Below are 26390 nucleotides of genomic sequence, written 5' to 3'. Positions count from 1 at the left end.
GGGTATTCAGTTAGGAAAAGAAGAAGTCAAATTGTCCCTGTTTGCAGATGACATGATTGTATATTTAGAAAACCTCATTGTCTCAGCCCAAAATCTCCTTAAGCTGATAAGCAACTTCAGCAAAGTCTCAGGATATATCCCCATTTTTAATGAAGATATTCGTATTGCTTTTTACAATATATGTGATGACTGTGTTTTTTTAATTTTTAATTTAATTTAATTTAATTTTTTTTTTTTTTTTTTGACTCAGTCTTGCTTTTGTTGCCCAGGCTGGAGTGCAGTGCCATGATCTCAGCTCATTGCAATCTCTGCCTTCTGGGTCCAAATGATTCTCATGCCTCATCCTCCCAAGTAGCTGGGACTACAGGCATGCACTACCACACCCGGCTAATTTTTGTATTTTTAGTAGAGATGGGGTTTCACCATGTTGGTCAGGCTGGTGTCAAACTCCTGGCCTCAAGTGATCTGCCCGCCTTGGCCTCCCAAATTGCTGATATGAATGAGCCACTATGCCTGTCCTGCTTTTCTTTTCTTTTCTTTTCTTTTCTTTTCTTTTCTTTTCTTTTTTTCTTTTCTTTTCTTCATAGTTCACGGAACATGAAAAGGGCATCCTTATCACTTGGACTTTTGTTCTCATCTTTTTCTTCTGTCGGTGGCAAGATGGTTGTTGCATTCTTGCATCTCCAGACATCACGTCTATATTCAAGACAAGAAGATTGAGAGGAATAAGCCATGCAAGCTGAATGTGTGTCATCTACTTAATAAAATAATTGCTTTCTCAGAAACCTACCCACATAACTTCTGTTTTATTCTCATTATCCAAAACTGGATCATATGGTCATTCCTGTGGGTAAAGCTGGGAAATTGGAGAACAGGATCGTCATGATTGATTTGAATCAATTGTGATTTATTGCCTGGGCCTGAACAAAAGTACAGGTCTGTTAAATAATAAGGGGGACATGGATACTGGTAGGGAAATTTAATTCTTGTGTGTTCATTAGTCCTTCTGTTTACATAAATAGTATTTTTATAAGCTGCTTTTCTTGTTTAATGTACCACACACATATATCTTAGTCCATTTAGTGTTGTTATAACCGAATAGCCGAGACCGGGTAGTTTATAAAGAAAAGAGGTTTATTTGACTCATGATTCTGGTGACTGGAAAGTTCAAGATTGAGTTTCTGCATCAGATGAGGGCTTCAGGCTGCTTCAACTCACTGTGAAAAGCAGAAGGAAAGCCAGTGTGTGTAAAGAGATCACATGACAAAAGAGGAAGCAAGGGTGGGGAGGTGACAGGCTCTTTTTAACAACCAGCTCTTGTGAGACTTAATAGAGTGAGAACTCAAGCGCCCCTGAGAGAGGGTATTAATCTACTCATGAGGAATCCACTGCGATGACCCAAACACTTCCCGCCAGGTCCTATCTCCCAACATTGCCACATTGGGGATTAAATTTCTTTCTTTCTTTCTTTCTTTCTTTCTTTTTTTTCTTTTTGAGACAGAGTCTCACTGTGTGGCTCATGTGGCTCAGGCCTGTAATCCTAGCACTTTGGGAGGCTAAGGTGGATGGATTGTCTGAGGTCAGGAGTTGGAGACCAACCTGAGCAACATGGCAAATCCCTGTCTCTACTAAAAATACAAAAAATTAGCCGGGTGTGGTGGCATATGCCTGTAGTCCCAGCTACTCAGGAAGCTGGGGCAGGAGGATTTCTTGAACCTGGCAGTTTGAAGCTGTAGTGAGCAGAGATCATGCCACTGCCCTCCAGCCTGGGTGACAGAGTGAGACTCTGTCTCAAAAATACATAATTAAAAAAAAAAAGAAAGCAAATGCTAACTTCTCTACTGAAAATGTTCATGGTTTGAAAGAGAGTAATTTATGTGGGCATACACAATTATAAATGTTGCTAGATATACTTGTAATTGAAAAAATAGGCCTGGCGTGGTGGCTCATGCCTGTAATCCCAGCACTTTGGGAGGCTGAGACAGGCAGATCACCTAAGGTCAGGAGTTCAAGACCCGCCTGGCCAACATGGTGAAACTCTGTCTCTACTAAAAATACAAAAATCAGCAGGGTGTGGTGGTGGGTGCCTGTAATCCCAGGTACTCAGAAAGCTAAGACAGGAGAATCGCTTGAGCCTGAGTGGCAGAATTTGCAGTGGCTGAGATTGTACCATAGCACTCCAGTCTGGGCGACAGAGTGAGACTCCATCTCAAGAAAAAAAAAAAATATTATGGCAATTCCTATTCTGTGAGTTTGTTTATGTGTATCACATTATTTTACCTTCAGAGGTACTTTGGAGTTTTTGTGAATTGCCTAATGCAAAAATATAGGGCACTCTACTTCATTTCATAATTATCTCTTACCCTGTTTGTTAACAGGGAACCGATATGTGTACCCTGAAAAGGCACCCAGGGAACCTGAATACTGACTGCATCCCCAATCGCTTTATAACTTGACCTCCTCCTAGCCCAATGGCAACGCAATCTTTAGTCAGGGTGCTGAAAAAGCCCAGGGATGAGGTACATGGTAGAGGAGTTAGGGAGATTGGTTAGGGAAATCTTCAGGGAAGTGGGAAAGGACTAGGGAATGGGGTAAGGGTAGGGAATTGGGTTGGACCAAGGCAGGAATGGAGAAGGGAAAGAGGTGGAGGTAAATAGAGAGGTTAGGGAAGGATCTGTCAGTAACTTTTTGAGACTGAAGAAAAGCTATGGTTACACTAGGAAGGGTTAAGTGCACAGATAAGAGCTATATTTATACAGAGAAGTGCTATACTTCGGGAAAGGCAAGCGCCAAGAAAAGAAAATGCTGAAAGTGGGAAACACATGTGGAGTTTGTAGGGCTGTAGGGTTGCTTGTGTATTGGAGACTGAGGTTTAAGCTAGTGTTAATAGGTGAGAGTATTCAGTGGGACCAATGGCCTCAGGGAGAATGGAGCCGGCCTTTGTCCCAAGACGAAGAAGAATCTAAGGACATTTTCAGGCACTTCCAGAACAGTGCTAAATAACAGGGGGGATAAAAAGTATTCTTGCCTTGTTCCTGGATTTAATGTGAATACCAGGTATATCATGATGTTGGTTTTGAGACAGATATTTTTTGTCACATTAAGTTGTCATATTTTATTTGCTAACAGTTTGTTTAAGGTGTTTGTGTGTATGCATGTGTGTGTGTGTGTACATATATATATATTTTTAAAAATTTTGTTTTGAGACAGGGTCTTCCTGTGTCACCCAGGCTGGTGTGCAGTGGCATGATTATAGCTTACTGCAGCCTTGCCTCCCTCGTTCAAGCAATCTTTCCACCTCAGCCTCCCAAGTAGCTGAGACCACAGGTGTGTGCCATCATTCTCGGCTAATTTTTTTTTTTTTTTTTTTTTTTTTTTTGAGAGATGGATTCTTGCTCTGTCACCAGGCTGGAGTGCAGTGGCATGATCTCGGGTCACTGCAACCTCCGCCTCCTGGGTTCAAGCAATTCTCCTGCCTCAGCCTCCCGAGTAGCTGGGACTACAGGCGCACCCCACCATACCCAGCTAATTTTTATTTTTTTAAATTTTTTTGGTATTTGAGTAGAGACGGGGTTTCACCATGTTGCCCAGGCTGGTCTTGTACTCCTGAGCTCAGGCAATTCGCCTGCCTCGGCCTCCCAAAGTGCTGAGATTACAGACGTGAGCCACCGTGCCCAGCCTCTCAGCAAGTTTTTATTTTTACTTTTTTGTAGAGACAGGGTCTCCCTGTGTTGCCCAGGCTAATCTCGAACTCTTGGGCGCAAGTGATACTCCTCTCTTGGATTCCCAAAGTGCTGGGATTACAGGTGTGAGCCTTAATCTAACCATGCCTGGCCTGTAGATATATATTTACAAGCAAGATGATATATAGTTTTCTTTTTAGTACTATCTTTTTCAGATGTGGTACCATGTTTATGCTAGGTCCCTAGAATAAATTTGTAAACTTTGCCTTTTCTTCTCTCTTGAACAATTTATACAGTGTAGGAATTATCTGCTCTGTGAAGGCTTGAATGAATAGCCTATGAAACCATCTGGGTCCAGCACTTTGAGGGTGCGAGAAGAGGGGAGATATTTGGCAACTTTTAAAAAACTAATACATGTATACATTTAAAATTTCAAACTGCTTCACATACAATGAATAGTCTTCACTTGCAAGTCAATCCACCCCTATTGCCAGTTTCTCTCCCCACAGGCAACCAGTTACCAGCTTTTTGTGTAGCCTCTGGACACAGTCTGTGAATATTCAAGTACAATGTATGGATATCTATCCATTGCCCTTACATTTTTACCCAGTTGATAGCATATCATACAAACTGTCTGCATCTTGCTTTTTATATGTATGTATGCCTGTATTTATTTATTTTTGTGGAGATGGATTCTTGCTCTGTCACCCAGGCTGGAGTGTAGTGGTGTGATCTCAGCTCACTGCAATCTCCTCCTCCAGGATTCAAGAGATTCTCATCCCTCAGCCTCTCAAGTAGCTGGGACTACAGGCACACGCCACCACGCCAGAAAAATTTTTGTATTTTTAGTAGAGACAGGGTTTCGCCATGTTGCGGTCTTGAACTCCTGAGTTCAGGCAATCTGCCCACCTCGGTCTCCCAAAGTGCTAGGATTACAGGTGTGAGCCACCGCACCCAGCCAGCTTTTAATATGTATTTTAAATTTTTCCTTTCAAAATTTCGTTTTAATGAAATTCCCCACTTGTTTTGAGTCAATTCTGACCATTTTTCTGTGAAATTATTTCCTTAATATTTCCTGGTTATTTTCATAGAGTTGTATGCTATATTGTCCTGAAACATAGATTAGCCAACAAAGTTCTCCATACCTATTGACTTAAATATTAATTCCACTTCTACCACTTACAAAGGTTCTGAATAACTTTGGGCAAGTCATGCAAGTCCTGCTGTATTGTAAATATCCATCATCTGGCAAAGAGTAATGACTGTAAGTGTATTACAGAAACTGAGTTAGTCTGGCAATTTTTTGAGATACACTTGCAACTAAAAACAGAATAATTCCTATTTTTGGGAGCTTGTTCCTATGCCGCCCCTTCCTTCCTGATTTTCTTTCTACAAAGCATATTGTCTCACACCCAACCAGTACCCTATTAGTTAAATGGGGAGAACAGGCATTGGTAGTCTGAAATAATGCCCAAGTAACCTGAGCACTGCCTGCCTCAATTGTTCTATGGTCTGTTCTCCTCTTTTTTTTTTTTTTCCTTTTTTTTTTTTTTGTGAGACGGAGTCTTGCTCTGTGGCCCAGGCTGGAGTGCAGTGGCGCGATCTCGGCTCACTGCAAGCTCCGCCTCCTGGGTTCAAGCCATTGCCTCAGCCTCCGGAGTAGCTGGGACTACAGGCGCCCACCACCTCGCCCGGCTAGCTTTTTTTTTTTTTTTTGGTGTATTTTTTAGTAGAGATGGGGTTTCACCGTGTTAGCCAGGATGGTCTCGATCTCCTGACCTCGTGATCCACCCTCCTTGGCCTCCCAAAGTGCTGGGATTACGGGTGTGAGCCGCCGCGCCGGCCGGCCTGTCCTCCTCTTAACCTGGCACCAAGGCTACCTTGAAATACGTGGCCAAGAGGGCCAATAGATGAGGTTAGAAGGGGTAGAAGCTAGGGGCTTGTGGCTAGGGAGAGATAGCTAATTTTGGAGGTTGGCAAGGAAATAGCAGACATTATCAATGGCCTCAGGGAAGTGGGATGGGATGTGGTGGTCTGGTAATCATAGGGTGGGAGGATGAGGTGAGAGGCTGAGGCTGGAGTTGGGGCATTTGTAGATGATATTCCCTTGCAATTACAAAAAGATTTCATATCTACTGGCTTAAATTTTAATATCACTTCCACCAGTATTTGTGCAAGTACTAAAATTGTACTTGGTCAGAAGGGGAATTATCGTAAATAAAACAAAACAACAAACACCAAAAAAAAAAAAAAAAAACCTCCATTCGTTTGGAATTTTGTCCCTCCACATTCCACATTCTTCCTTCTTAAGTTTACTACTTTGATTGCCTTGTGTGTGTGTGTGTGTGTGTGTGTGTGTATATATATTATATAAAACATTTTTATTTCACACCCATCCCCTGTGTTGTTGGTCAAATGCTTAACACCACCAAAGGGCACTCAGGCATCCTGGATGCTGATGCTGTCAACAATGGCTGCATGGTCTGACTACATTTTAGCCTGGGGCCAACGTAAACTGGGACCAGAAATACCGTGAAAGTCCAAAAGGATGAGATAAGGAAAAGAGGTTGGGACATGCAGATTATTTTTTATTTAAGTTATTCTCACAATAGTTACTCTCTTTTAGACCCTGAACATTTTCAGTACTTGCGCCAAATGGTTTAGCAACTTTTTTTTTTTTTTTTTTTTTTTTTTGAGACGGAGTCTCGCTCTGTTGCCCAGGCTGGAGTGCAGTGGAGCGATCTGGGCTCACTGCAAGCTCCGCCTTCCGGGTTCACGCCATTCTCCTGCCTCAGCCTCCCGAGTAGCTGGGACTACAGGCGCCCACCACCACGCCCGGCTAATTTTTTTGTATTTTTAGTAGAGACAGGGTTTCACCATGTAGCCAGGATGGTCTCGATCTCCTGACCTTGTGATCCACCCGCCTCGGCCTCCCAAAGTGCTGAGATTACAGGCATGAGCCACCGTGTTTAGCAACTTTTGAAGTGGGATTAACAAGTTTGGTCAACGAAGCTTCTTGCCCGCCCACCCCCAGAGTGGGTGCCCGAGAAAAGTAATCCTGGAGGGTTGGTGTGGAGGCAGTAGAGAGGTTTATAAAAGTCAAGGAAGTGGGAAGAGGCTTGGGAGCAGAAGGAGAGGCTCAGAGTCAGCGGGGCAGGGGCGGCGGCGGAGGGAGCAGTAGGTTGGGGCTTGAACCCTTCATTCCGGGGCACGGAAACTTGAAGTCGCTCGGCGGCCGGGGAAGGGTAGGAAGAGGCAGGCTCTTTCCTACAATCGCCGTGATAGAGGGTCTGGCACTCCAAGCCAACTCCTGAGAACGGGAAATGGGCGGGGGGGTCGGTGGGGTGGAGAAGGCAGCAGTGGTCGCGAGAGCGAGGGAACGGTCTGAGAATCTGGCTTGAGTGTTAAAGGCGGAGCGTGTCTAGCGGGACCCGTGGCCCGGAAGAAACGAGACAAGGCGATGCGAAGCTGTCCCTGACACCCCGAGGACCGAGGGAGAGCGAGGGGCCGCAGCCGCCGGCCATTGCCAGGCGCCATTAGGTGACGCGGCCGCACGCGATGACGCGCTGACCGGCCGTGGCCTCCACGTCGCAGGTTCCGCAAAGACCTGTGGGAGCGACCCGGGAGAAGGAGGGCCAAGATGGCGGAAGCGGAGGAGTCTCCAGGAGACCCGGGGACAGCATCGCCCAGGCCCCTGGTGAGCTTGGGATCTGCAACAAAAGGGACCGAGGGTGAGGCAGAGTGCCCCCTAAAGAAGTCGGGGAACGGGCTCGTGGCCTGAGAGCTGGATCCCCTTCCGCCCGGCAGGCCCTTCCTGTACCCGACGCCAGAACCAGTCCCAACGCTACACCTGTTCTTTGTGCTAACCATTTTGCCCCATGCCCTCCTGGTTCCTTCCAGGTCTTTTTGTGAAACTCCGATCTTTCCTTTCCCATCCTCCCAGGGCTCGTCTTCGTCCCCTACATTGTGTTAAATGGCGAACTTTAGGTGATTTCTTAAGTTATCTTTTCTTCTGCTGTCCCCTCATTTTTATCAAAACCTGTCACCAACCTTTGTTGAAGGAATGAGAGATTGCTTCCCATGGGACATTAACGTTTTATTGCTTATAACTTTAGTATTGACTTGTTCCATGACCCCAGTAGGTCAGGTTTAACCCCTGCCATTCCTGTCGCAGCTCCTTGCCATTCTCTTCACCATACTTGTTCTCCTTTCTTATTTTTTACTTTTTTTTTTTTTTTTAAATCGAGACGGTTTTATTCTGTCACCCAGGCTGGAGGGCAGTGGCGCCGTCTCCGCTCACTGCAACCTCTGCCTCCCAGGCTCACGTGATCCTCCCACCTCAGCCTCCCTAGTAGCTAGGACCACAGGTGCATGCCACCACACCCGGCTAATTTTTTGTAGTTTTTGTAGAGATGGGGTTTTGCCATGTTGCTCAGGCTGGTCTCGAACTCCTGGGCTCAAGCTATCCTCCTGCCTCGGCCTTCCAAAGTGTTGGGATTACAGGCATGAGCCACTGTGCCCAGCCAACTTCACCATACTCTCTTGCTCCTGTCTCTGCAAGGGATAGAATTTCCATTGCAAGCCCAAAGTGTGGACAAGTATTTTAAGAACACAGGCTTTGGAGTTAAACTTTACCTGGGATGGAATCCACCCACTTTGTGAGTTTGGGCAAGTCATTTTGTGGAGGGTGTTTCTTCATCTGTAAAATGGAGATAAAAATACCTGCCTCAAAAGAGTTTTTAGAAAGATCAAATGGCATAATTTATGTAACATGTCTAATACTACCAGTACCATCAACTGAGGAGTATAAAGAGGTCAACATTCTGCTCCTGTCCCTCTTCTCAATGTGTTTGGTTATATAGTAGTTGCTCACTAAATGGTTCTTCCCTTTCCTCTTTTTTTTTTTTTTTTTTTTTTCTTTTTCGAGGCAGAGTTTTGCTCTTGTCGCCCAGGCTGGAGTGCAATGGCACAATCTCTGCTCACTGCAACCTCCGCCTCTGGGATTTAAGCAATTCTCCTGCCTCAGCCTCCCGAGTAGCTGGGATTACAGGTGCCTGCCACTACGTCCAGCTAATTTTTGTATTTTTAGTAGAGATGGGGTTTCACCATGTTGGCCAGGCTAGTCTTGAACTACTGACCTCAGGTGATCTGCCTGCCTCGGCCTCCCAAAGTGCTGGGACACAGGTGTGAGCCACTGTGCCTGGCCCCCTTTCTTCTGTTTTGAATTAGCAACTTAACATAGTGAACTGAGCTAGGAGATCAGTGAACTTGATTCTAGTCCTAACTCTGCTGCTTACTCTCTCCATTTGTTCACCTCTTCCTTCACTCAACAAATATTTATTGAGCATCCATTACTATGTTCCAGGCACTCCTTTCGACACTGGGGATATGGCAATAAGAGTGAGTTGTGTTAAGTTCTATTATGACCTTGAGTAAAATCAGGCTGAACCCCAGTTTCCTCATTTGGAAAATGGTGATAGGAACACATCACTGAATTAGCGAAGAGTACTAAATGAGATAATATACACATAGTGCCTACTAAGACATTGTCATAGGTGCTTAGTAGTTTTTAGTTTCTCTCTTTCATTTAAACTTCTCCACCCCTCTTCTGTGAAGCTTTCCCCCAGTTAACTTCAGTGGTTCTAATCACTCATTACTCAATATGCAGTCTGCTTCCATTCAACAAATGTTTAGTGAACTCCCACAATGAGTAATGCACTGTGCTAGTTGCTGTAGGGAATGCAAAGGGCCTACCTCTATAGTGCTACCAGTCTAAGTTGTAGGGATAAGACAAGTACACAATGCTAAAATAAGGCAGTATATAAGAGAAAGTTACACAAAGAATATTACAGAAATTTAAAGGAAAATGCTGTCATGTCCAGTTGGGGTGACCAAGCTACACGGTGGAAGTTATATTTGAAAGGACTTCAAAGGATGGGTAGGATTTGAAATTGCAGGTGAGCGTAAGAGCTATCAATAACTGAGCACCTGCTACATGCTAGATATTGTGCTAGACATCCTCTGCGTATTTGCTAAACTTTACAGCAATCATTTCAGTTAGGTGGCTTTTAACTACATTTTATGTGCAGATGAGGATATGAGATGCAGGGAGGTTTGATGATTTTCCTAAGGTCTACATCCAGTTAGTGCCCATGCCTGATATTTGAACCTAGATCTGACTCTGAAGCCCAGACTATATCCATTTGTGCTACACAGCCTCTTGTGAACAAAGGCACAGATGTTGGAAGGTGCTAATATATATATAGAACAACAGGTAGATCACTTTGGCTGAAGCACAGGGAATTATTAGGAGATAAGCCTTCACATGTAAGCCTACTGAGTTAGGAAGGCAGTATGGAACAGTGGTGATTTGGTATGTGTACTCTGGAGTCGATTTGCTTAGGTTTGATTCTAAGCACTGTCACTTAACTAGCGGGATATTGGGGAAATTACCAAACCCCTCCTTGCTTCAGTTTCCCCATCTGTAAAATAGAGATATAACAATACTTAATTCATGGGGTTGTTAGGTGAAATGAGTTAACACATTGGATAAATTAACACACTTAATAGAATGTCTGGCATATAATATTGCAATAAGTATTATTTCTTATTATCGACTACTAACCTGGGAGGCTTAATGGGCTACAAGGAGCCAGTGGAAATTTTTGAGGAGGGAAGAATTTGAAATCATGAATTGGACAACATAATAGAGGGTAAGTTACAGTGGGGGAATATCTGGAATCTAGAAGGCCAGTGAAGCTGTTGCAGTAGTTTTGGGAAGAAATGATAGGGATCTGGACAACAGCAGTGGCAGGAGACAAGAGGATTTCAGACAAGGCAGAATCCACGAGGGTTTGTAGTATGTGAAGGAGGATTTGTCTTAGATCAGTATTTTGCAAACTTTAGTGTGCTAGCAGTCATCTGGGGAATCTTGTTAATTTGCAGGTTCTGATTCAGTTGGTTTGAGATAGGGCCCGAGATTTTGCATTTCTAACAGACTCCCTGGTGATGCTGCTGCTGCTGCTCCCGGTACCACATTTTGAAGAGTATGGTTGTAGACACCCAAGAGTATAGTGACACTCTGAACAAAAATAGATAATATACAAGGAGGGTTAGCTGGATGAGGGCCTTAAAAGTTGATTAATTCAGTTTGGGACATGTTTAGTTTGCGATACTGGCAGGCCATTCGATAGATATCCAACAGGCAATTGGACTTTAAAACCTGTACTTCAGGGCTCAGAAGAGGTCATGCCTAGAGATGTTGCTTTAGGAGTCATCTGCACAGGGTTACAAAGACAGAATCTTGGGTAATGCCTGTATTTAGCGGGCAGGAAGAAAAGGTAGGCTGTAATAATGGCTGCAGTCTGGGGTCTTTTTTTTTTTTTTTTTTTTTTTGAGACAGAGTTTTGCTCTTGTCACCCAGGGCTAGAGTGCAATGGTGCCACCTTTGCTCACTGCAACCTCTGCCTCCCAGGTTCAAGTGATTCTCCTGCCTCAGCCTCCCCGAGTAGCTGGGATCACAGGCATGCACCACCATGCCCAGAAAATTTTTGTATTTTTAGTAGAGATGGGGTTTCACCATGTTGGCCAGGCTGGTCTCAAACTACAATCTGGGATCTTTGGAAGATCTCAGGCTGTGAGGAAGCTGGACCCAGGTGAAGGGCTGGCTGGAGACCATGCCCACTGGCTATCCCTTCATCCACTCCTGGGAGCCAAGCCTCTTTGAGCTGATTCTGGCTTCATGCTTCCCCTTGTTGGTTCCTTTTTCCAGGATTTTGGTCAATAGTATAACCCATTTGCTCCCAGCTATTTTTTTTTTAAGGTTGCAGTCCCTGTTTTTATTGTGTGTTTTTGGCCCTGCCTCTACCTGTTCCCCTTACTGGCCCAAGCCAGGCAGAGCAGTGTGCATGTGTGTTTCTGTGAGCACATCTATATATGTGCAAGAGCCTGCCTACTGATGGGAAAGGGGAGGGGCATGGATCCAAGTCGCCTTTCCTGCTGAGGGCTAGACAGAGAGCAGGGTCCATTAGCTGAGGTCCTGGAAGTCCTGTCTTTTATACATGGAGCTGGAGGGCCATAGTTCCTGACTCCATAGCTCATGGAACATTGTTGCTAATTCTTGAAGAGATAAAGGGGAGAGAGTAGGGGATCACATGGCACCTCAGTGACTACAGTGACTTCTGATACCAACTACCTGGAGTTAGGCCAAACTGCACAGGTTAAAAGCACAGTCCTCTACAAGACTGCTCTTCAGACACCAGCCACAATTTTGGGGGTTCCCAGGACAATCCTCACTTCAGAGCAAGTAGCTACAAATTCAGGGATTTCCACATTCCCCTCAGATTTTTTTTTTTTTTTTTTTTTTTTTTTTTGGCACAATCTCAGCTCACTGCAGCCTCTGCCTCAGCCTCCCAAGTATCTGGGACTACAGGCACATGCCACCATGCCCGGCTAACTTTTGTATTTTTGGTACAGATGGGGTTTCACCATGTTGACCAGGCTGGTCTCGAACTCCTGACCTCAAGTGATCCGCCCATCTTGGCCTCTCAAATTGCTGGGATTACAGGTGTGAGCCATGGCACCTGGCCCTCCGTTCAGGTTTCATAATTCACTAGAATGACTCATAGAACTCAGAGCAGCACTCTACTTAAAATTACAATTTTATTATAGCAAAGGGATACAAATCCAAATGTGCAAAAGAGAGAGATACACAGGGCGAGGTCTGACAGAGTCCCAAACACAAAGATTCCTTGTCTTGTCCCTGTGGATTCAGGACATGTTACCCTCCTGGTTTGCTGGTATGTGACAATATGCAGAGTATTGCCAATCAGGGAAGTTCACTCATGTGTCTATAGTTTTTATTGGGGTTTCATTATGTAGGCATGATTAATTGGATCATTGCTCGGATAATAGAACTCAGTCTTCAGGGTCCCACCACTCCCCAAAGTTTGGGCTTATATGTTGTGACTTAAAGCCCCAGACCTCTAGTTATATGCGCGGTGTTTCTGACGTGGTTAGCCCCCATCCTGAGTCATCTCCAGAGCACAAACTACATAAGGGTCTACTATGACTCACCTGTTAGCATAAACTACCAGAGCCTCTGTGAATATCAAAAATACTCCTCTATCATTCAGGAAATTCTAAGTTTAGAGGCTAACTCTCAAGAACAGGGGACAAAGGCCAGCTAAATTCTTTATTATACCATAGTGACAGAACTGGAATTGACTCCATGGGAATCTTGAACTTGAGCTAACATTTATCCAGCCCCTATTGTGTTCCTGTATTAATACATTTCTTCCTCACAATAACCCTGTGATGATGGTACCATTATCTCAATTTTACAGAGGAGGAAACTGAAGCACAGAGAGGCTAAGTAACCTGCTCATTGTCACATGGATAGTACATGATGGAGCTGGGATTTGAACTCAGGCTATTTGGCCTGCACTCTTAATCAGTATTCTCCAAATACCATGTTGAGCATTGGGTATGTGCTAGGTGCTGTACAGGTGTTATTTATTTTTATAGCAGTGTTGTTTCCATGTGAGATCCCTGTTTGACTTTAAAGCCTGTTTTTTTCTACTGTACTACCCTGCTTCTCCTAGCAGTAGCAGGCAACAGGGAAACTGAAAACAAGCAATCCTGGCACTTGAAAGGGCAGTGTTATAGTAGCGAAGAGAAAATATGGCTTCAAAAAGTGTTGGTTTTGGCTGGGTGCGGTGACTCGCATCTGTAATCCCAGCACTTTGTGAGGTCAAGGCGGGCAGATCACTTGAGGTCAGTAGTTTGAGACCAGCCTGGCCAACATGGCAAAACCCTGTCTCTACTAAAAATACAAAAATTACCCAGACGTGGTGGTGTGTGCCTGTAATCCCAACTACTTGGGAGGCTGAGACAAGAGAATCGCTTGAACCCAGGAAACGGAGGTTGCAGTGAGCCGAGATCATGCCACTACACTCCAGCCTGGGTGACAGGGTGAGACTTCGTCTCAAAACAAACAAAATGGGTTGGTTTACGCATTACATGCTGCAGAGTATTAAAAGAGGATGAGGATTGAATGAAGATCCTTGTATTTCTTGATTATGTGAGGCTACTATCAGAGAGCACAATGTCAGTGAAGTGGTGAGAAGGCCACTGCCAGATTACAGAGGGTTAAATGGGAAAGTGAAAAGTGTGATCAAGCAAGAGAAGAAGGAGAGTAGTTTGAGAGAATAGCAGAAACAAGGGAGCAATATATTTTTAAATTTTATTACAGAAGCTTTCAAATGTATAAATAAAATGAAAAGTAGTATAATGAACCTCATGTACCTATCAACATTCTGCTATTATTTTATTGGTCTCACCACATGTTTTTTCAGTCTTTTTATTTAAAACTAATTTTAGACATATAGAAAAGTGCAAAAATAGTAGAGAGAGTGCCTGTATTCCCTTCGCCCAGATTCCTCTAATGCTAACATTGTATATAAGCATAGTACACTGATCAGAACCAAGAAATTAACATTGGCAAAACACCATTACCTATAGACCATGTTTGAATTTTAGCAGGTTTTCCACTAATAGCTTTTTTTGTTCCAAGATCTTATCTAGGATCCCGCATTGCATTTAGTTGTTATTTTTCCTTCATTTCTTCCAATCTGTAATGGTTCTTCAGTCTTTTCTTATCTTTCATAATCTTTTCTGAGTATTTTAAAGCAAAGCCCAGACATATCATCTTCATCTGTAAATACTTCACTATGTTTCTCTAACAGGTAAGGACGTTTTCTTTGTTATCATACATAACAAAACTATCCGTTCACCTCGCAATTTTCTAAAAAGATAAAGTCCTTTTTGGTGTTTGTTTAAATCGGGATCCAGGCTGGGTGCAGTGGCTCATGCCTGTAATCCCAACACTTTGGGAGGCTGAGGTGGACAGATCACTTGAGGCCAGGAGTTTGAGACCAGCCTGGCCAACATGGTGAAACCCTATCTCTACTAAAAATACAAAAAAAGAAGAAATAGCTTGCATGGTAGTGTGCACCTGTAGTCCCAGCTACTAAGGCAGCTGAGGCAGGAGAATTGCTTGAACCCTGTAGGCGGAGGCTGCAGTGAGCTGAGATCACACCACTGCACTCTAGCCTGGGCAACAGAGTGAGACTCCATTTCAAAAAAAAAAAAAAAATGGTAAATTGGATCCCCATATACACCTTCAACAATTATCTACTTACAATGAATCTTCTTTCTTCTACAGCCCTACCTACTTTCTGTATTATTTTGAGGCAAATCTCAGGCATCATTACATTAGTAAATATGTGGTATGTATCTCTAAAAGATAAGGATTCTGGCTGGGCACGGTGGCTCATACCTGTAATCCCAGCACTTTGGGAGGCCGAGATGGGCAGATTGCTTGAGCCCAGAGGTTCGAGATCAACCTGGGCAACATGACAAAACCCTGTCTCTACCAAAAATTTAAAAACTAGCCTGGTGTGGTGGCACCACTTACAGTCCCAGCTACTTGAAAGGCTGAGATGGGACAATTGCTTGAGCCTGGGAGATTGAGGCTGCTGTAAGCTATGATCATGTTACTGCAATCCAACCTGGATGACAGAGCAAGACCTTGTTGCGAAAAAATAAATAAATAAATAAATAAATAAATAAATAAATAAGGATTTTTTTTTTCTGATTTTGTATTATTTTAGAGTTGTCATCTTGCTATGTTGCCCAGGCTGGAGTGCAGTGGCTGTTCACAGTCATGATCGTAGCACCCACAGCCTTCAACTTCTGGCCTCAAGGGACACTCTCACCTCAGTCTCCCAACTAGCTGTAACTATAGGTGTGCCACAGTTCCCAAATTAGAATTCTGCTTTTAGAGAGAACATAACCACAATAATAATGCGTGTAAAAAATTAATAATTTCTTTATATATCTTATTAGGGTTCAAATTTCCAATTATCTCCTAAATTATATTTTTATAATTTAAAAATTGGCCCACTGCCTATTTTTCTAAGTATAGTTTTCTGGGAACAGAGCTACACTTATTTATTTGTGTATTATCTTTAGCTGCTTTCATGCTACAATGCAGAGTTCAGCAGTTGCAGCAGAAACCATATGGCTCTTAAAACCTGAAATATTTACTGTTTGACCCTTTACAGAAAGTTGGTGACCCCTGCTTTAGGCAATTATCTTTTAGAATAATTAAAAATAGGAAGAAATGTCATATTTGCCTTCATTTTAACCACTTTGGGAGATCATTTATTTATGTAAATCCAAGTTTCCTTCTGATATCATATTCCTTCTTTCTGAAGAACTTCCTTTAGCATTTCTTGTAGAATATATTTTAGCTTTTGCTTGTCTGAAAAACGTTTTTACTTTGCCTTTGTTTTTAATAGGTATTGCTGGGTTTAGAATTCTGTGTTAATAGTTTTATTCTTTTAGCCCTCCAGAAGTGTCCCTCCATTTTCTTTTGGTTTGCATAGTTTCTGGTGAGATGTCTTTCTTTATTTGTTTGTTTATATTTTGTTAGAGATGCCTATTTTTTTTTTTTTTTTTTTTGAGGTGGAGTCCTACCCTGTCACTTAGGCTGGAGTGCAGTGGCGTGATCTTGGCTCACTGCAACCTCCGCCTGCCGAGTTCAAGTGATTCTCCTGTCTCGGCCTCCCAAGTAGCAGGGATTACAGGCACCTGCCACCATGCCCAGCTAATTTTTATGTATTTTTAGTAGAGATGGGATTTCACCATGTTGGCCAGGCTGGTCTTGAACTCCTGACCTCAGGTGATCTGCCTACCTCAGCCTCCCAAAATGCTGGGATTACAGGTGTGAGCCACCATGCCCGGCCTTTTATTATAATTCTTATCTTTGTTCCTATGAATGCAATGCCTTTCTCTTTGGCTACTTTCAAGATTTTCTCTTTCTTTGGTTTTCAGTAGTTTGTGTCTAGGTTTGTGGATTTTTTCATTTTGTAGTTTGGTATTCATCTTGATTGGGGTTCTCTTAAGCTTGCATCTGTCCTTTCATATCTCATTATTTTTGGAAAATTTTCAGCTATTTTTTTTTTTTTTGAGACAGAGTCTCTGGAGTTCAGTGGCATGATCTTGGGCTCTGCAAGCCTTGAACTCCTGGGCTCAGGTGATCCTCCCACCATAGCCTCCCAAGTAACTGGGACTACAGGTGTGTGCCACCACTCCTGGCTAATTTTTAAATATTTTTTTGTAGAGATGGAGTTTCACCATGTTGCCCAGGCTGGTCTGGAATTCGTGGGCTCAAGCATTCTGTCTGCCTCGGCCTTCCAAAGTGCTAGGATTACAGGCGTCAGCCACTGCAGTTGGCCTGTATCTCTTCAGAGCCGTTATCTTTCTTTCTTTTTTTTTTTTTTTTTTTTGAGACGGAGTCTCGCGCTGTGTCACCCAGGCTGGAGTGCAGTGGCGCCATCTCGGCTCACTGCAAGCTCCGCCTCCCAGGTTCACGCCATTCTCCTGCCTCAGCCTCCGAGTAGCTGGGACTACAGGCGCCCACCACCACGCCCGGCTAGTTTTTTTTTTGTATTTTTAGTAGAGACGGGGTTTCACCCTGTTAGCCAGGATGGTCTCGATCTCCTGACCTCGTGATCCACCCGCCTCGGCCTCCCAAAGTGCTGGGATTACAGGCTTGAGCCACCGCGCCCGGCCCCAGAGCCGTTATCTTTCTATTCTTCTGGGATTCCAATTATTTACATAATAAGACCATTTAATGTTTTCCCATAGTTCCTACATACTCTATTCTTTTATCTTTTGTTCTTTTACTCTTCTCTTTTTGTTTTAGTTTGGATAATTTTGACTGACCTAGCTCTGAAATCTTTGGTATTGAGTTAACTGATAAGGCTGGCAAAGGCATCCTTCATCTGTTACTATGTTCATGTATTTCTCGCATTGCCATCTGCTTCTTACAGTTTCCATCTCTTTGCAGAAATTCATCACCATTCATGCATGTACCTTTTCTACTAGAGCCTTTTGCATATTAAACATAGTAATCTTAAATTTCTTTTCTGATAATTCTAACATCTTGGTCATCTCAGAGTCTGGTTTTGTTGATTGCTTTGTCTCATAGTGGGTTGTTTTTTCATGTGAATATGGGGGAGATAATTTGTTATTGATATTGAACGCTAGACATCATGTATACACTGCCAGAAGTGGCACATCTCTGCTACTGAGTTGTCAGTCAGTAGGGGTTAAGTCAGTCTAGTCAGGAGTTGAGCTTCATTTGTTCTTTTTTCGTTGTTGCTATGGGTACCTTCAGTGCATCACCAGCTTCAGATTCCTCTGCTGTTACCTTGTGTTTAGGGGTAGGGGTGCTATGTTGTCCCAGTGTTTTGTTTTTTGTTGTTGTTTTGTTTTGTTTTTTTTGAGACAGCGTCTCACTCTGTTACCCAGGCTGGAGTGCAATGGCGTGATCATAGCTTACTGCAGCCTTGACCTCCTGGGCTCAAGTGATCCTCCCACTTTAGCCTCCTCAGTAGCTGGGACCACAGTTGCATGCCACCATGCCCAACTAATTTTTTAAAAACATTTTTTTGTAGAGATAGGGGTCTCACTATATTACCCAGACTAGTCTCAAACTCCTGGCCTCAAGCAATTCTCCTACCTCAGCCTCCCAGTGTTGGGATTACAGGCATGAGCCACTGCACACAGCCCCAATGTTTTTATTAATGTTCATGTTCTATACTCAGCTTCTGTCTTTGCCCTTGCATCTCATGGTGAGTCTCTTTCTAAGCTCTAGCCCTTCCTCCAGCAGTAGACTGCTGTTGTTTATTGCTCCATACTTGCTAGCCTGGTGATAGGGGCCAGGGAAAGGGGATTCTTTGTTGTCATAGTCTAGTCTCTGCCTTAGGCATACCATGTGTCCCTGGGTCTCCTGGGTGGCACTTTCTTAGTGATCCTGTCCCCCTCCTAGCTGAAGGAAACTCTTAACGGTCTGGACCCAGGATGGTTTCTTGTCCATCCCTTAGTAGTAGAGAGCTTTTCCTTTTCCCTTTCACCAGCTTCAGTGAGTTGTTGCCTGTGTTCTGAAAGCAACTTGTTTTTGTCCAAGTGGCTTTAAGGCTCTTTCTCTCTAGGGGCTTTTTTCTAGAGAAGAGCCTGCAAGAGGGTGTGAACTCCCCTTACGTCTGTTGCTTCTAGGGGTTCTGTACTCTTGTGCTAGTCCATACTTGGACTTTAGCAATTTATTTAAAATTTTAGTTGAATTCTCACCCATCTGTGTGGTGTGGTGTGCAGCATTGTCTTCTCCTCATGCTTTGCTACCGTTGAGCCACTGCTGATGTCTCTTCGTGGAAGCACCTGGCGTTCTTTAGATTTCATCCAGGCTACTTGGTCTCCCTACAACTCAGGTCTCAGATGAATTCAGGGAAAGTTATGATAAAGTAAAGTATCTAGCCTTTTCTCATTGTTCTACTTGGGGAATGGTCTTTCCAGCTTCCTAGATCTTAGTCAGAAGTCAAATTACAGTGTTATATAGTCACTTGAAATAGGTGCTATCTTTGTGGTTGTGTGTTTATTTCAGTACGTGGTAGTTTCATTGGTTTAATTTTTCTCTCAGTTTCAGGGATTGCTTCCTTCAAATTTTAATTTTGTTTCATAATTGTGTGAACTGTTTATATGATTGCAAGTCATTTATACGAACAATATGTATTGAAAAAAGCCTGTCTGCTCTATCCTATTCCTTTCTTTCCTCTATAGGAAACCTTAAAAAAAAATTCTATGGAATGTTTCTTATAGTTAAGAAATATGAATGTGGTTAAGAAATTTATTTTATTTCATTTTATTTATTTATTTATTTATTTATTTATTTATGATGGAGTTTTGTTCTTGGTGCCCAGGCTGGAGTGCAATGGTGTGATCTCGGCTCACCGCAACCTTCACCTCCTGGGTTCAAGCGATTCTTCTGCCTCAGCCTCCCGAGTAGCTTGGATTACAGGCATGCGCCACCATGCCCAGCTAATTTTGTATTTTTAGTAGAGATGGGATTTCTCCATGTTGGTCAGGCTGGTCTCAAATTCCCGACCTCAGGTGATCTGCTCACCTTGGCCTCCCAAAGTGCTGGGATTACAGGCATGAGCCACCACACCCAACCCTTTACAAATTCTGTGAACATCCTCATTCTTTCTAAAATTTCAGTATACTGTCTTGTGTTTCCTCTATCTGCAACTCTTGCCCACTAAAAATTGTGCCTACTGGTCCAAAAACTGTATGAGAAGGCATTGCCTCTATTTTCTTAGGAATTTGTAGATTCGAGTTTCGGTTGTAATAAAATTTAGCAGATGAGTATGAATTTAAAAGTTCACATTCTTTATTCACTTTGAAAATTGTATTTGCTCTGTGATTGCCAGGTAACCTATAAAGAGTGTAATCAAGGTATATTTTGCTATTTCCCTTTTCCTCCCACTTGCCTTTATGGTTCATGTAATGCTCATTTTTAGCCAGCAGAGGCCACTAGAGCTTGCTAGGGAGCAGAAGTGCAACAGAAATGCAGGCATTCTAAGACAGTCATTGCTAAAAGGTCACTTTTTAATAACTTTACAATTATTATCTCAATTTTGCTAGCTTGTGCCATGTGAAGATTTTATGCTAAATGTTGGTGGGCAAGAAGGTGTCTATGACATTTACTTTAGTTTTTTCATTATGTTTAATCTTTAAAGAAATAAATTTGAGAATTATTGTTAACTGCATTGTGTAATGTCTGTTGAGCTAACACCTACTTTCCTATGTAAAACCCTACCAAATACATGGTCCCAACTCTCTAGGAAATGATGATATATATGAGGAATGCTACAGTTTATTACAGGCTTACTTTTTTTCCCGTGACTCCTCTCAGTTTGCAGGCCTTTCAGATATATCCATCTCACAAGACATCCCCGTAGAAGGAGAAATCACCATTCCTATGAAATCTCGCATCCGGGAGTTTGACAGCTCCACATTAAATGAATCTGTTCGCAATACAATCGTAAGTTAGACTAGTTGAGAGAACTTCTGTTCAGTATCCTGGGACTAAGTAACTGATAGTACTTTGCAATATTTTCATTTGGTTCACTGGTTTTGAATATGTTTTATATACTGAAGTTTAATATTTTATTCTAGAGAATAATTTGGTACAGCCTTTTTGGAGAGCAGTTTGGTTATAATGCATATTAAGAATCTTAAAACCGCAAGGTGTGGTGACTCGCGCCTGTAATCTCAGCCCTTTGGGAGGCCAAGGCGGGCGGATCACCTGAGTTCAGGAGTTCAAGACCAACCTGACCCACATGGTGAAACCCCATCTCTACTAAAAATACAAAAATTAGCCGGACATGGTGGCGCACGCCTGTAATCCCAGCTGCTTGGGAGACTGAGGCAGGAGAATCGCTTGAACCTGGGAGGTGGAGGTTGCAGTGAGCGGAGATCACACCACTGTACTCTGGCCTGGGCAACAGAGCGAGACTCTGGCTCAAAAAAAAAAAAAAAAAAAAAATCTTAAAATGTCCAAATCTTTTTAAACCAATATATTATCATACTTCTCCAAATATAGTATAAGGAAAGTTTTAAAATGTAAAACAAAAATTTTCAACATAAAAGTATCAATATACAAAGATGTTTATAATAGCATTCTTTGTAATAGGGGAAAGCTAGAAATGAATGAACCATAGATGAGGTATTGGTTAGGTAAATTATGTTATATCTTTGTGATGGGATGCTAAACAACTATTAAAAATTATGTTTACAAAGTGTTTAATAACATGGATAAAGTTCTAGGTGAAAAAACTAAAACAGAATTAGCTCAGTGGTACTTTGAGAGGTTGTATTTGTATTACTGAACCCTTCCTCCAGTTTCGTGATTTTTTTTTTTAATCTGGCTTCTAGGATTTGTTTACCAATTAAACTGAGAATGTTAGAAATTTATTTCATATATTGCAAAGAATGTGGTAGCTAGAGAGCAGGCTAATTGATCCTTGAGACCTCATCTTCTATGAACTGAATGTCGCATACTGTGTTTTGTAGAGCAGCTTTTTATAGTGCAATTGTTTTAGTTTCTTCAAGCAGCCTATTGGGAGGGCTGTGTTTCTTTTTTATGGATTTGTTTTCAACATCAAAACAGAACAGATCAAAAAAGATGTGGAAAAGTGTTAAAAGTTGGCTTAAGGAGTTAATAGAAAAAGTATACCCTACCTCTCTGGTTTGTTTGTGTAGTGAAGGAGTTGAACTGGAATTATCTGCAAAATTCAATGAAGAGTTCACAGGAGATTGAAATAAAAGAAATTTTAGCAAATTAAGTAAGGCTGCTGACAACCTTGGTCATCACAATACAACAGGTTGTTTCTGTTTTTCAGATGCGTGATCTAAAAGCTGTTGGGAAAAAATTCATGCATGTTTTGTACCCAAGGAAAAGTAATACTCTTTTGAGAGATTGTAAGTATATGAAGTTTTTAAGGGTTTGCTTAATCTATCTCACCGTGCCTTATCATAAGTACTTTATAAGGCAAAGGCTCTGTGGTAATAAAACTGACATCATTTTGTAGGATGAAAAAAATATGTAAATGATATGTAAATCAAACTTCTGGCAGAAATTAAACATTTATTTTATTTTATTTTTATTTTTTTTTTTTTTGAGACAGAGTCTCACTCTGACTCCCAGGCTGGAGTGTCGTGGTGTGATCTTGGCTCACTGCAACCTCTGCCCCCCGGGTTCAAGTAATTTTCATGCCTCAGCCTCCTGAGTAGCTGAGATTAAAGGTGCCTGCCACCACGCCCAGCTAATTTTTTTGTATTTTTAGTAGAGACGGGTTTCACCATGTTGGCCAGGCTGGTCTCCAACTCCCGACCTCAGGTGATCCACCTGCCTCAGCCTCCCAAAGTGCTAGGATTACAGGCAGAAATTAAAAATTTAGATTGGAATCTCAGAGACTGAAAGATTTTGCTTATTATATTGCCCTCATCAATAAATATACCTCATGAATAAATATACAGTGTCCAGGCATGGTGGCTCATATGTGTAATACCAGTACTTGGGAGGCTGAAGCAGGAGGATTGTTTGAACTCAGGGGTTTGAGACCAGCCTGGCCAACATGGCAAGACCTCATTTCTACTAAAAATTAAAAAACTAACCAAGCCTGATAGCGCATGCCTGTAGTCCTAGCTACTTGGGAGGCTGAGGTGGGAGGATTGCTTGAGCCCAGGAGATCAAGGCTGTAGTGAGTCATGACTGTGCCACTGCACCCTAGCCTGGGTGATAGAGCGAGACCTGTCTCAAAAAAAAAAATATATATATATATATATGTATGTATATATATATATAGCATACATATACATTTTTTTTTTTAATTTATTTTTTATTTTTTTTGAGACGGAGTCTCGCTCTGTCGCCCAGGCTGGAGTGCAGTGGCCGGATCTCAGCTCACTGCAAGCTCTGCCTCCCGGGTTCACGCCATTCTCCTGCCTCAGCCTCCCGAGTGGCTGGGACTACAGGCGCCCGCCACCTCGCCTGGCTAGTTTTTTGTATTTTTAGTAGAGACGGGGTTTCACCGTGTTAGCCAGGATGGTCTCGATCTCCTGACCTCGTGATCCACCCATCTCGGCCTCCCAAAGTGCTGGGATTACAGGCTTGAGCCACCGCGCCCGGCCCATATAAATTTTTAAAAATGCTCTAGTGGTTACTACAAAATGCATTTCTGGAGGCTGCTAATTTATAATATTTACATATATTGCATAATATTCCTGGAAGCTGCTGACACATAAAGAATTAATGATCTCCAAGGGAAAGGCAAATGTTTAAATTTTTGTTTGTTAGTTTTTTGAGATGGAGTCTTGCTCTGTTGCCCAGGCTGGAGTGCAATGGCACAATCTCAGCTTACTGCAACCTCTGCCTCCAGGGTTCAAGCGATTCTTCTGCCTCAGCCTCTGGAATAGCTGGGATTACTGGTGCCCGCCACCACATCCAGCTAATTTTTGTATTGTTAGTAGAGACGGATTTTGCCATGTTGGCCAGGCTGGTCTCGAACTGCTGACCTGAAATGGTCCACCTGCCTTGGCCTCCCAGAGTGCTGGGATTACAGGCGAGAGCCACCACCCCTGGCCTAAATGTTAATATAATAGTAAATACCCATAAACATTTAACAAATTATTAGTACCTTTATTGACAGTTTCATTTTCAAGCCTATCATTTAGTCTGATGACTGCTTTCTTTATCAGAGTTCTGTCAAAACAGACAGCGTCTCACTCTGTTACCAAGGCTGAGATGCAATGGCATAATCATAGCTCACTGCAGCCTCAAACTCCTGGGCTCAAGCAGTCCTTCTGCCACAGTCTCCTGAGTAGCTGGGACTGTAGGCATGTGCCACCACGCCTGGCTAGTTTTTAAATATTTTGTAGAGATGGGGGTCTCCCTATGTTGCCCAGGCTTGTCTCAAACTCCCGGCCTCAAGCAATCTGCCCACCTCAGCCTCCTAAAGTGCTGGGATTACAGGCGGGAGCCACTGTGCCCAGCCAATGTTTTATTTTTTCAACTTTTTTGTTAAAAACTAAGACAAACGCAAACACGTTGGTCTAGGCCTTCACAGGATCAGAATTGGATCATCAGTACAATTGTCCTCCACCTCTGTATCTGTCCTATTGGAAGGTCTTCTGGGGCATGAACACGCATGAAACTGCCATCTTCGATTATAACAATGCCTTCTTCTGGAATATCTCCCGAAGGACCTGCCTGAGACTGTGTTATGGTTAACTTTTTTCTTTTTTTAGAGACATGATCTTGCTGTGTCACTCAGGCTGGAATGCAGTGGCGTGATTATAGCTCACTATGGCCTCAAATTTCTAGGCTCAAGCCATTCTCCCACCTCAGGCTCCCATGCCTGGAGCCTGTGCCAGCATGCCCAGCTAATTTTTAAAAATTTTTTTGTCCGGGCACGATGGTTCACGCTTCTAATCCCAGCACTTTGGCAGGCCAAGTGGGTGGAACACCTGAGGTCAGGAGTTCCAGGTCAGCCTGGCCAACATGGTGAAACCCTGTCTCTATTACAAAAATTAGCTGAGTGTGGTGGCAGGCGCCTGTAGTCCCAGCTACTCGGGAGGCTGAGGCGGGAGAATCACTTGAACCCGGGAGGTGGAGGTTGCAGTGAGCCAAGATTGCGCCATTGCACTCCAGCCTGGGTGAAAAGAGGGAAACTCTGTCTCAAAACAAAGCAAACAAAGAAAAAACAAACAAACAAAAAAAACACGTGTTTTTAGAGACAGGGTCTTGCTCTGTTACCCAGGCTGAACTTTTTAGGTAGAAGTATGCTTCAACGTAACAATGAAAAGTATAGCATAGTAAACACTTAAACCACAGTAGCATAGTCATTTTTTATCACTATCAAGTAGAGTATTATGTAGTGTACATAACTGTGCTATATTTTTATATGACTGGCAACATAGTAGGTTTGTTTATACCAGCATCACCACAGACACGTGAGTAATGTGTTGTACTAGATGTCACTAGGTGATAGGAATTTTTTAGCTCCATTATAATCTTATGGGACCACTGTCATTGACCAAAATGTCATTATGTGGCACATGACAGTACACTTGAATTCAGTTTTTAAGTTGAGCAATTAAAAAAAAAATTAATGAAATTAGCAGCAGTTTTATTAGAAATGGTAGGATTATGGTTTTTTATGTCTTTTCCAAACTTTCCACAATGGTGTCAAAATTACTTACATAATTAAAAAACAAATAATATTAAGTATATAAATTTGCGTACGTCTCTTGGGTAAGGTTATATACATGTGAGGTTAAAGTTAGATGTGGGATATGTGCCTTTTTGGAATGAATTGAGGAAGGTAATTGTGCTCTAAGCTGTGTGCTACTGAACTGTTGGCATACAAATCACTCAGAAGCTTATTTTGTTTGTTTTTTTGAGACGGAGTCTTGCTCTGTCACCCAGGCTGGAGTGTAGTGAGTGGAGGTTGTGATCTTGGCTCACTGCAACCTCTGCCTCCTGGGTTTGAGTGATTCTCCTGCCTCAGCCTCCCGAGTAGCTGAGCTAACTGGTATGTGCCACCACAACTGGCTCATTTTTTTGTATTTTTAGTTAGAGATGGGGTTTCACCATGTTGGCCAGGCTTGTCTCAAACTCCTGACCTTAAGTGGTCTTCCCGCCTCAGCTTCCCAAAATGCTGGGATTACAGGCATGAGCTACCGAACCTGACCAAATCACTCGGTAGCTGTTTTTGTTGGTTTGTTTGTTTTGGAGACAGAGTCTTGCACTGTCACCCAGGCTGGAGTGCATTGGCACGATGTTGGCTCACTGCAACCTCTGCCACCTGGGTTCAAGCAATTCCCATGCCTCAGCCTCCCGAGCAGCTGGGATTACAGGCACGTGCCACCATGCCCAGTGAATATTTTGTATTTAATAGAGATGGGATTTCATCATGTTGCCCAGGCAGGTCTCAAACTCCTGAGCTCAGGCCATCTACCCGCCTCAGCCTCCCAAAGTGCTAGGATTACAAGCATGAGCCACCGCACCCAGCCTGCAGCTTTTGATTGAGGACCATGTTTGCTAGACCTGATGCTGGCAGAGCCTTCATAGCCTTTTGCAGTTTTCAGAAAGCTTTCATATGTTATTTGTTAAAGTTTAACCTTGTGAAATTACCAATACTGGGCTGTTTTTTTTACCTAGAAGAACAGCAACTCTATATTAATTCAGTATACTAATTATAAAAGGGAAGCAGTACGACAGAGTGGCAACAACTTTGG

The 26390-nt window shown here is 42.8% G+C and overlaps 1 protein-coding gene across 3 annotated transcripts in view; it reads left to right on the top strand.

The window, feature by feature from the left end:
• The first annotated feature begins 6753 nt into the window (after positions 1–6753).
• Positions 6754–26390, top strand: part of YIPF6 (Yip1 domain family member 6) — a 43068-nt gene continuing 23431 nt past the window's right edge. Inside the window, exons 1-3 of one of the 3 annotated variants that reach the window (XM_025372717.1) lie at positions 6754–7380; positions 20503–20631; positions 21992–22070. In XM_025372717.1, coding sequence (XP_025228502.1) covers positions 7324–7380; positions 20503–20631; positions 21992–22070 — 265 coding nt within the window. In that variant the 5' untranslated portion in view covers positions 6754–7323. Of the gene's footprint in view, positions 7415–20502; positions 20632–21991; positions 22071–26390 lie in introns of all 3 variants that reach the window. The other 2 variants (XM_025372718.1, XM_025372719.1) reach the window with 2 other exon arrangements.

Source organism: Theropithecus gelada, chromosome X (assembly GCF_003255815.1).
Source record: "Theropithecus gelada isolate Dixy chromosome X, Tgel_1.0, whole genome shotgun sequence".
Lineage (NCBI taxonomy): Eukaryota > Metazoa > Chordata > Mammalia > Primates > Cercopithecidae > Theropithecus > Theropithecus gelada.
This window is presented reverse-complemented; position numbering and strand designations above follow the sequence as displayed.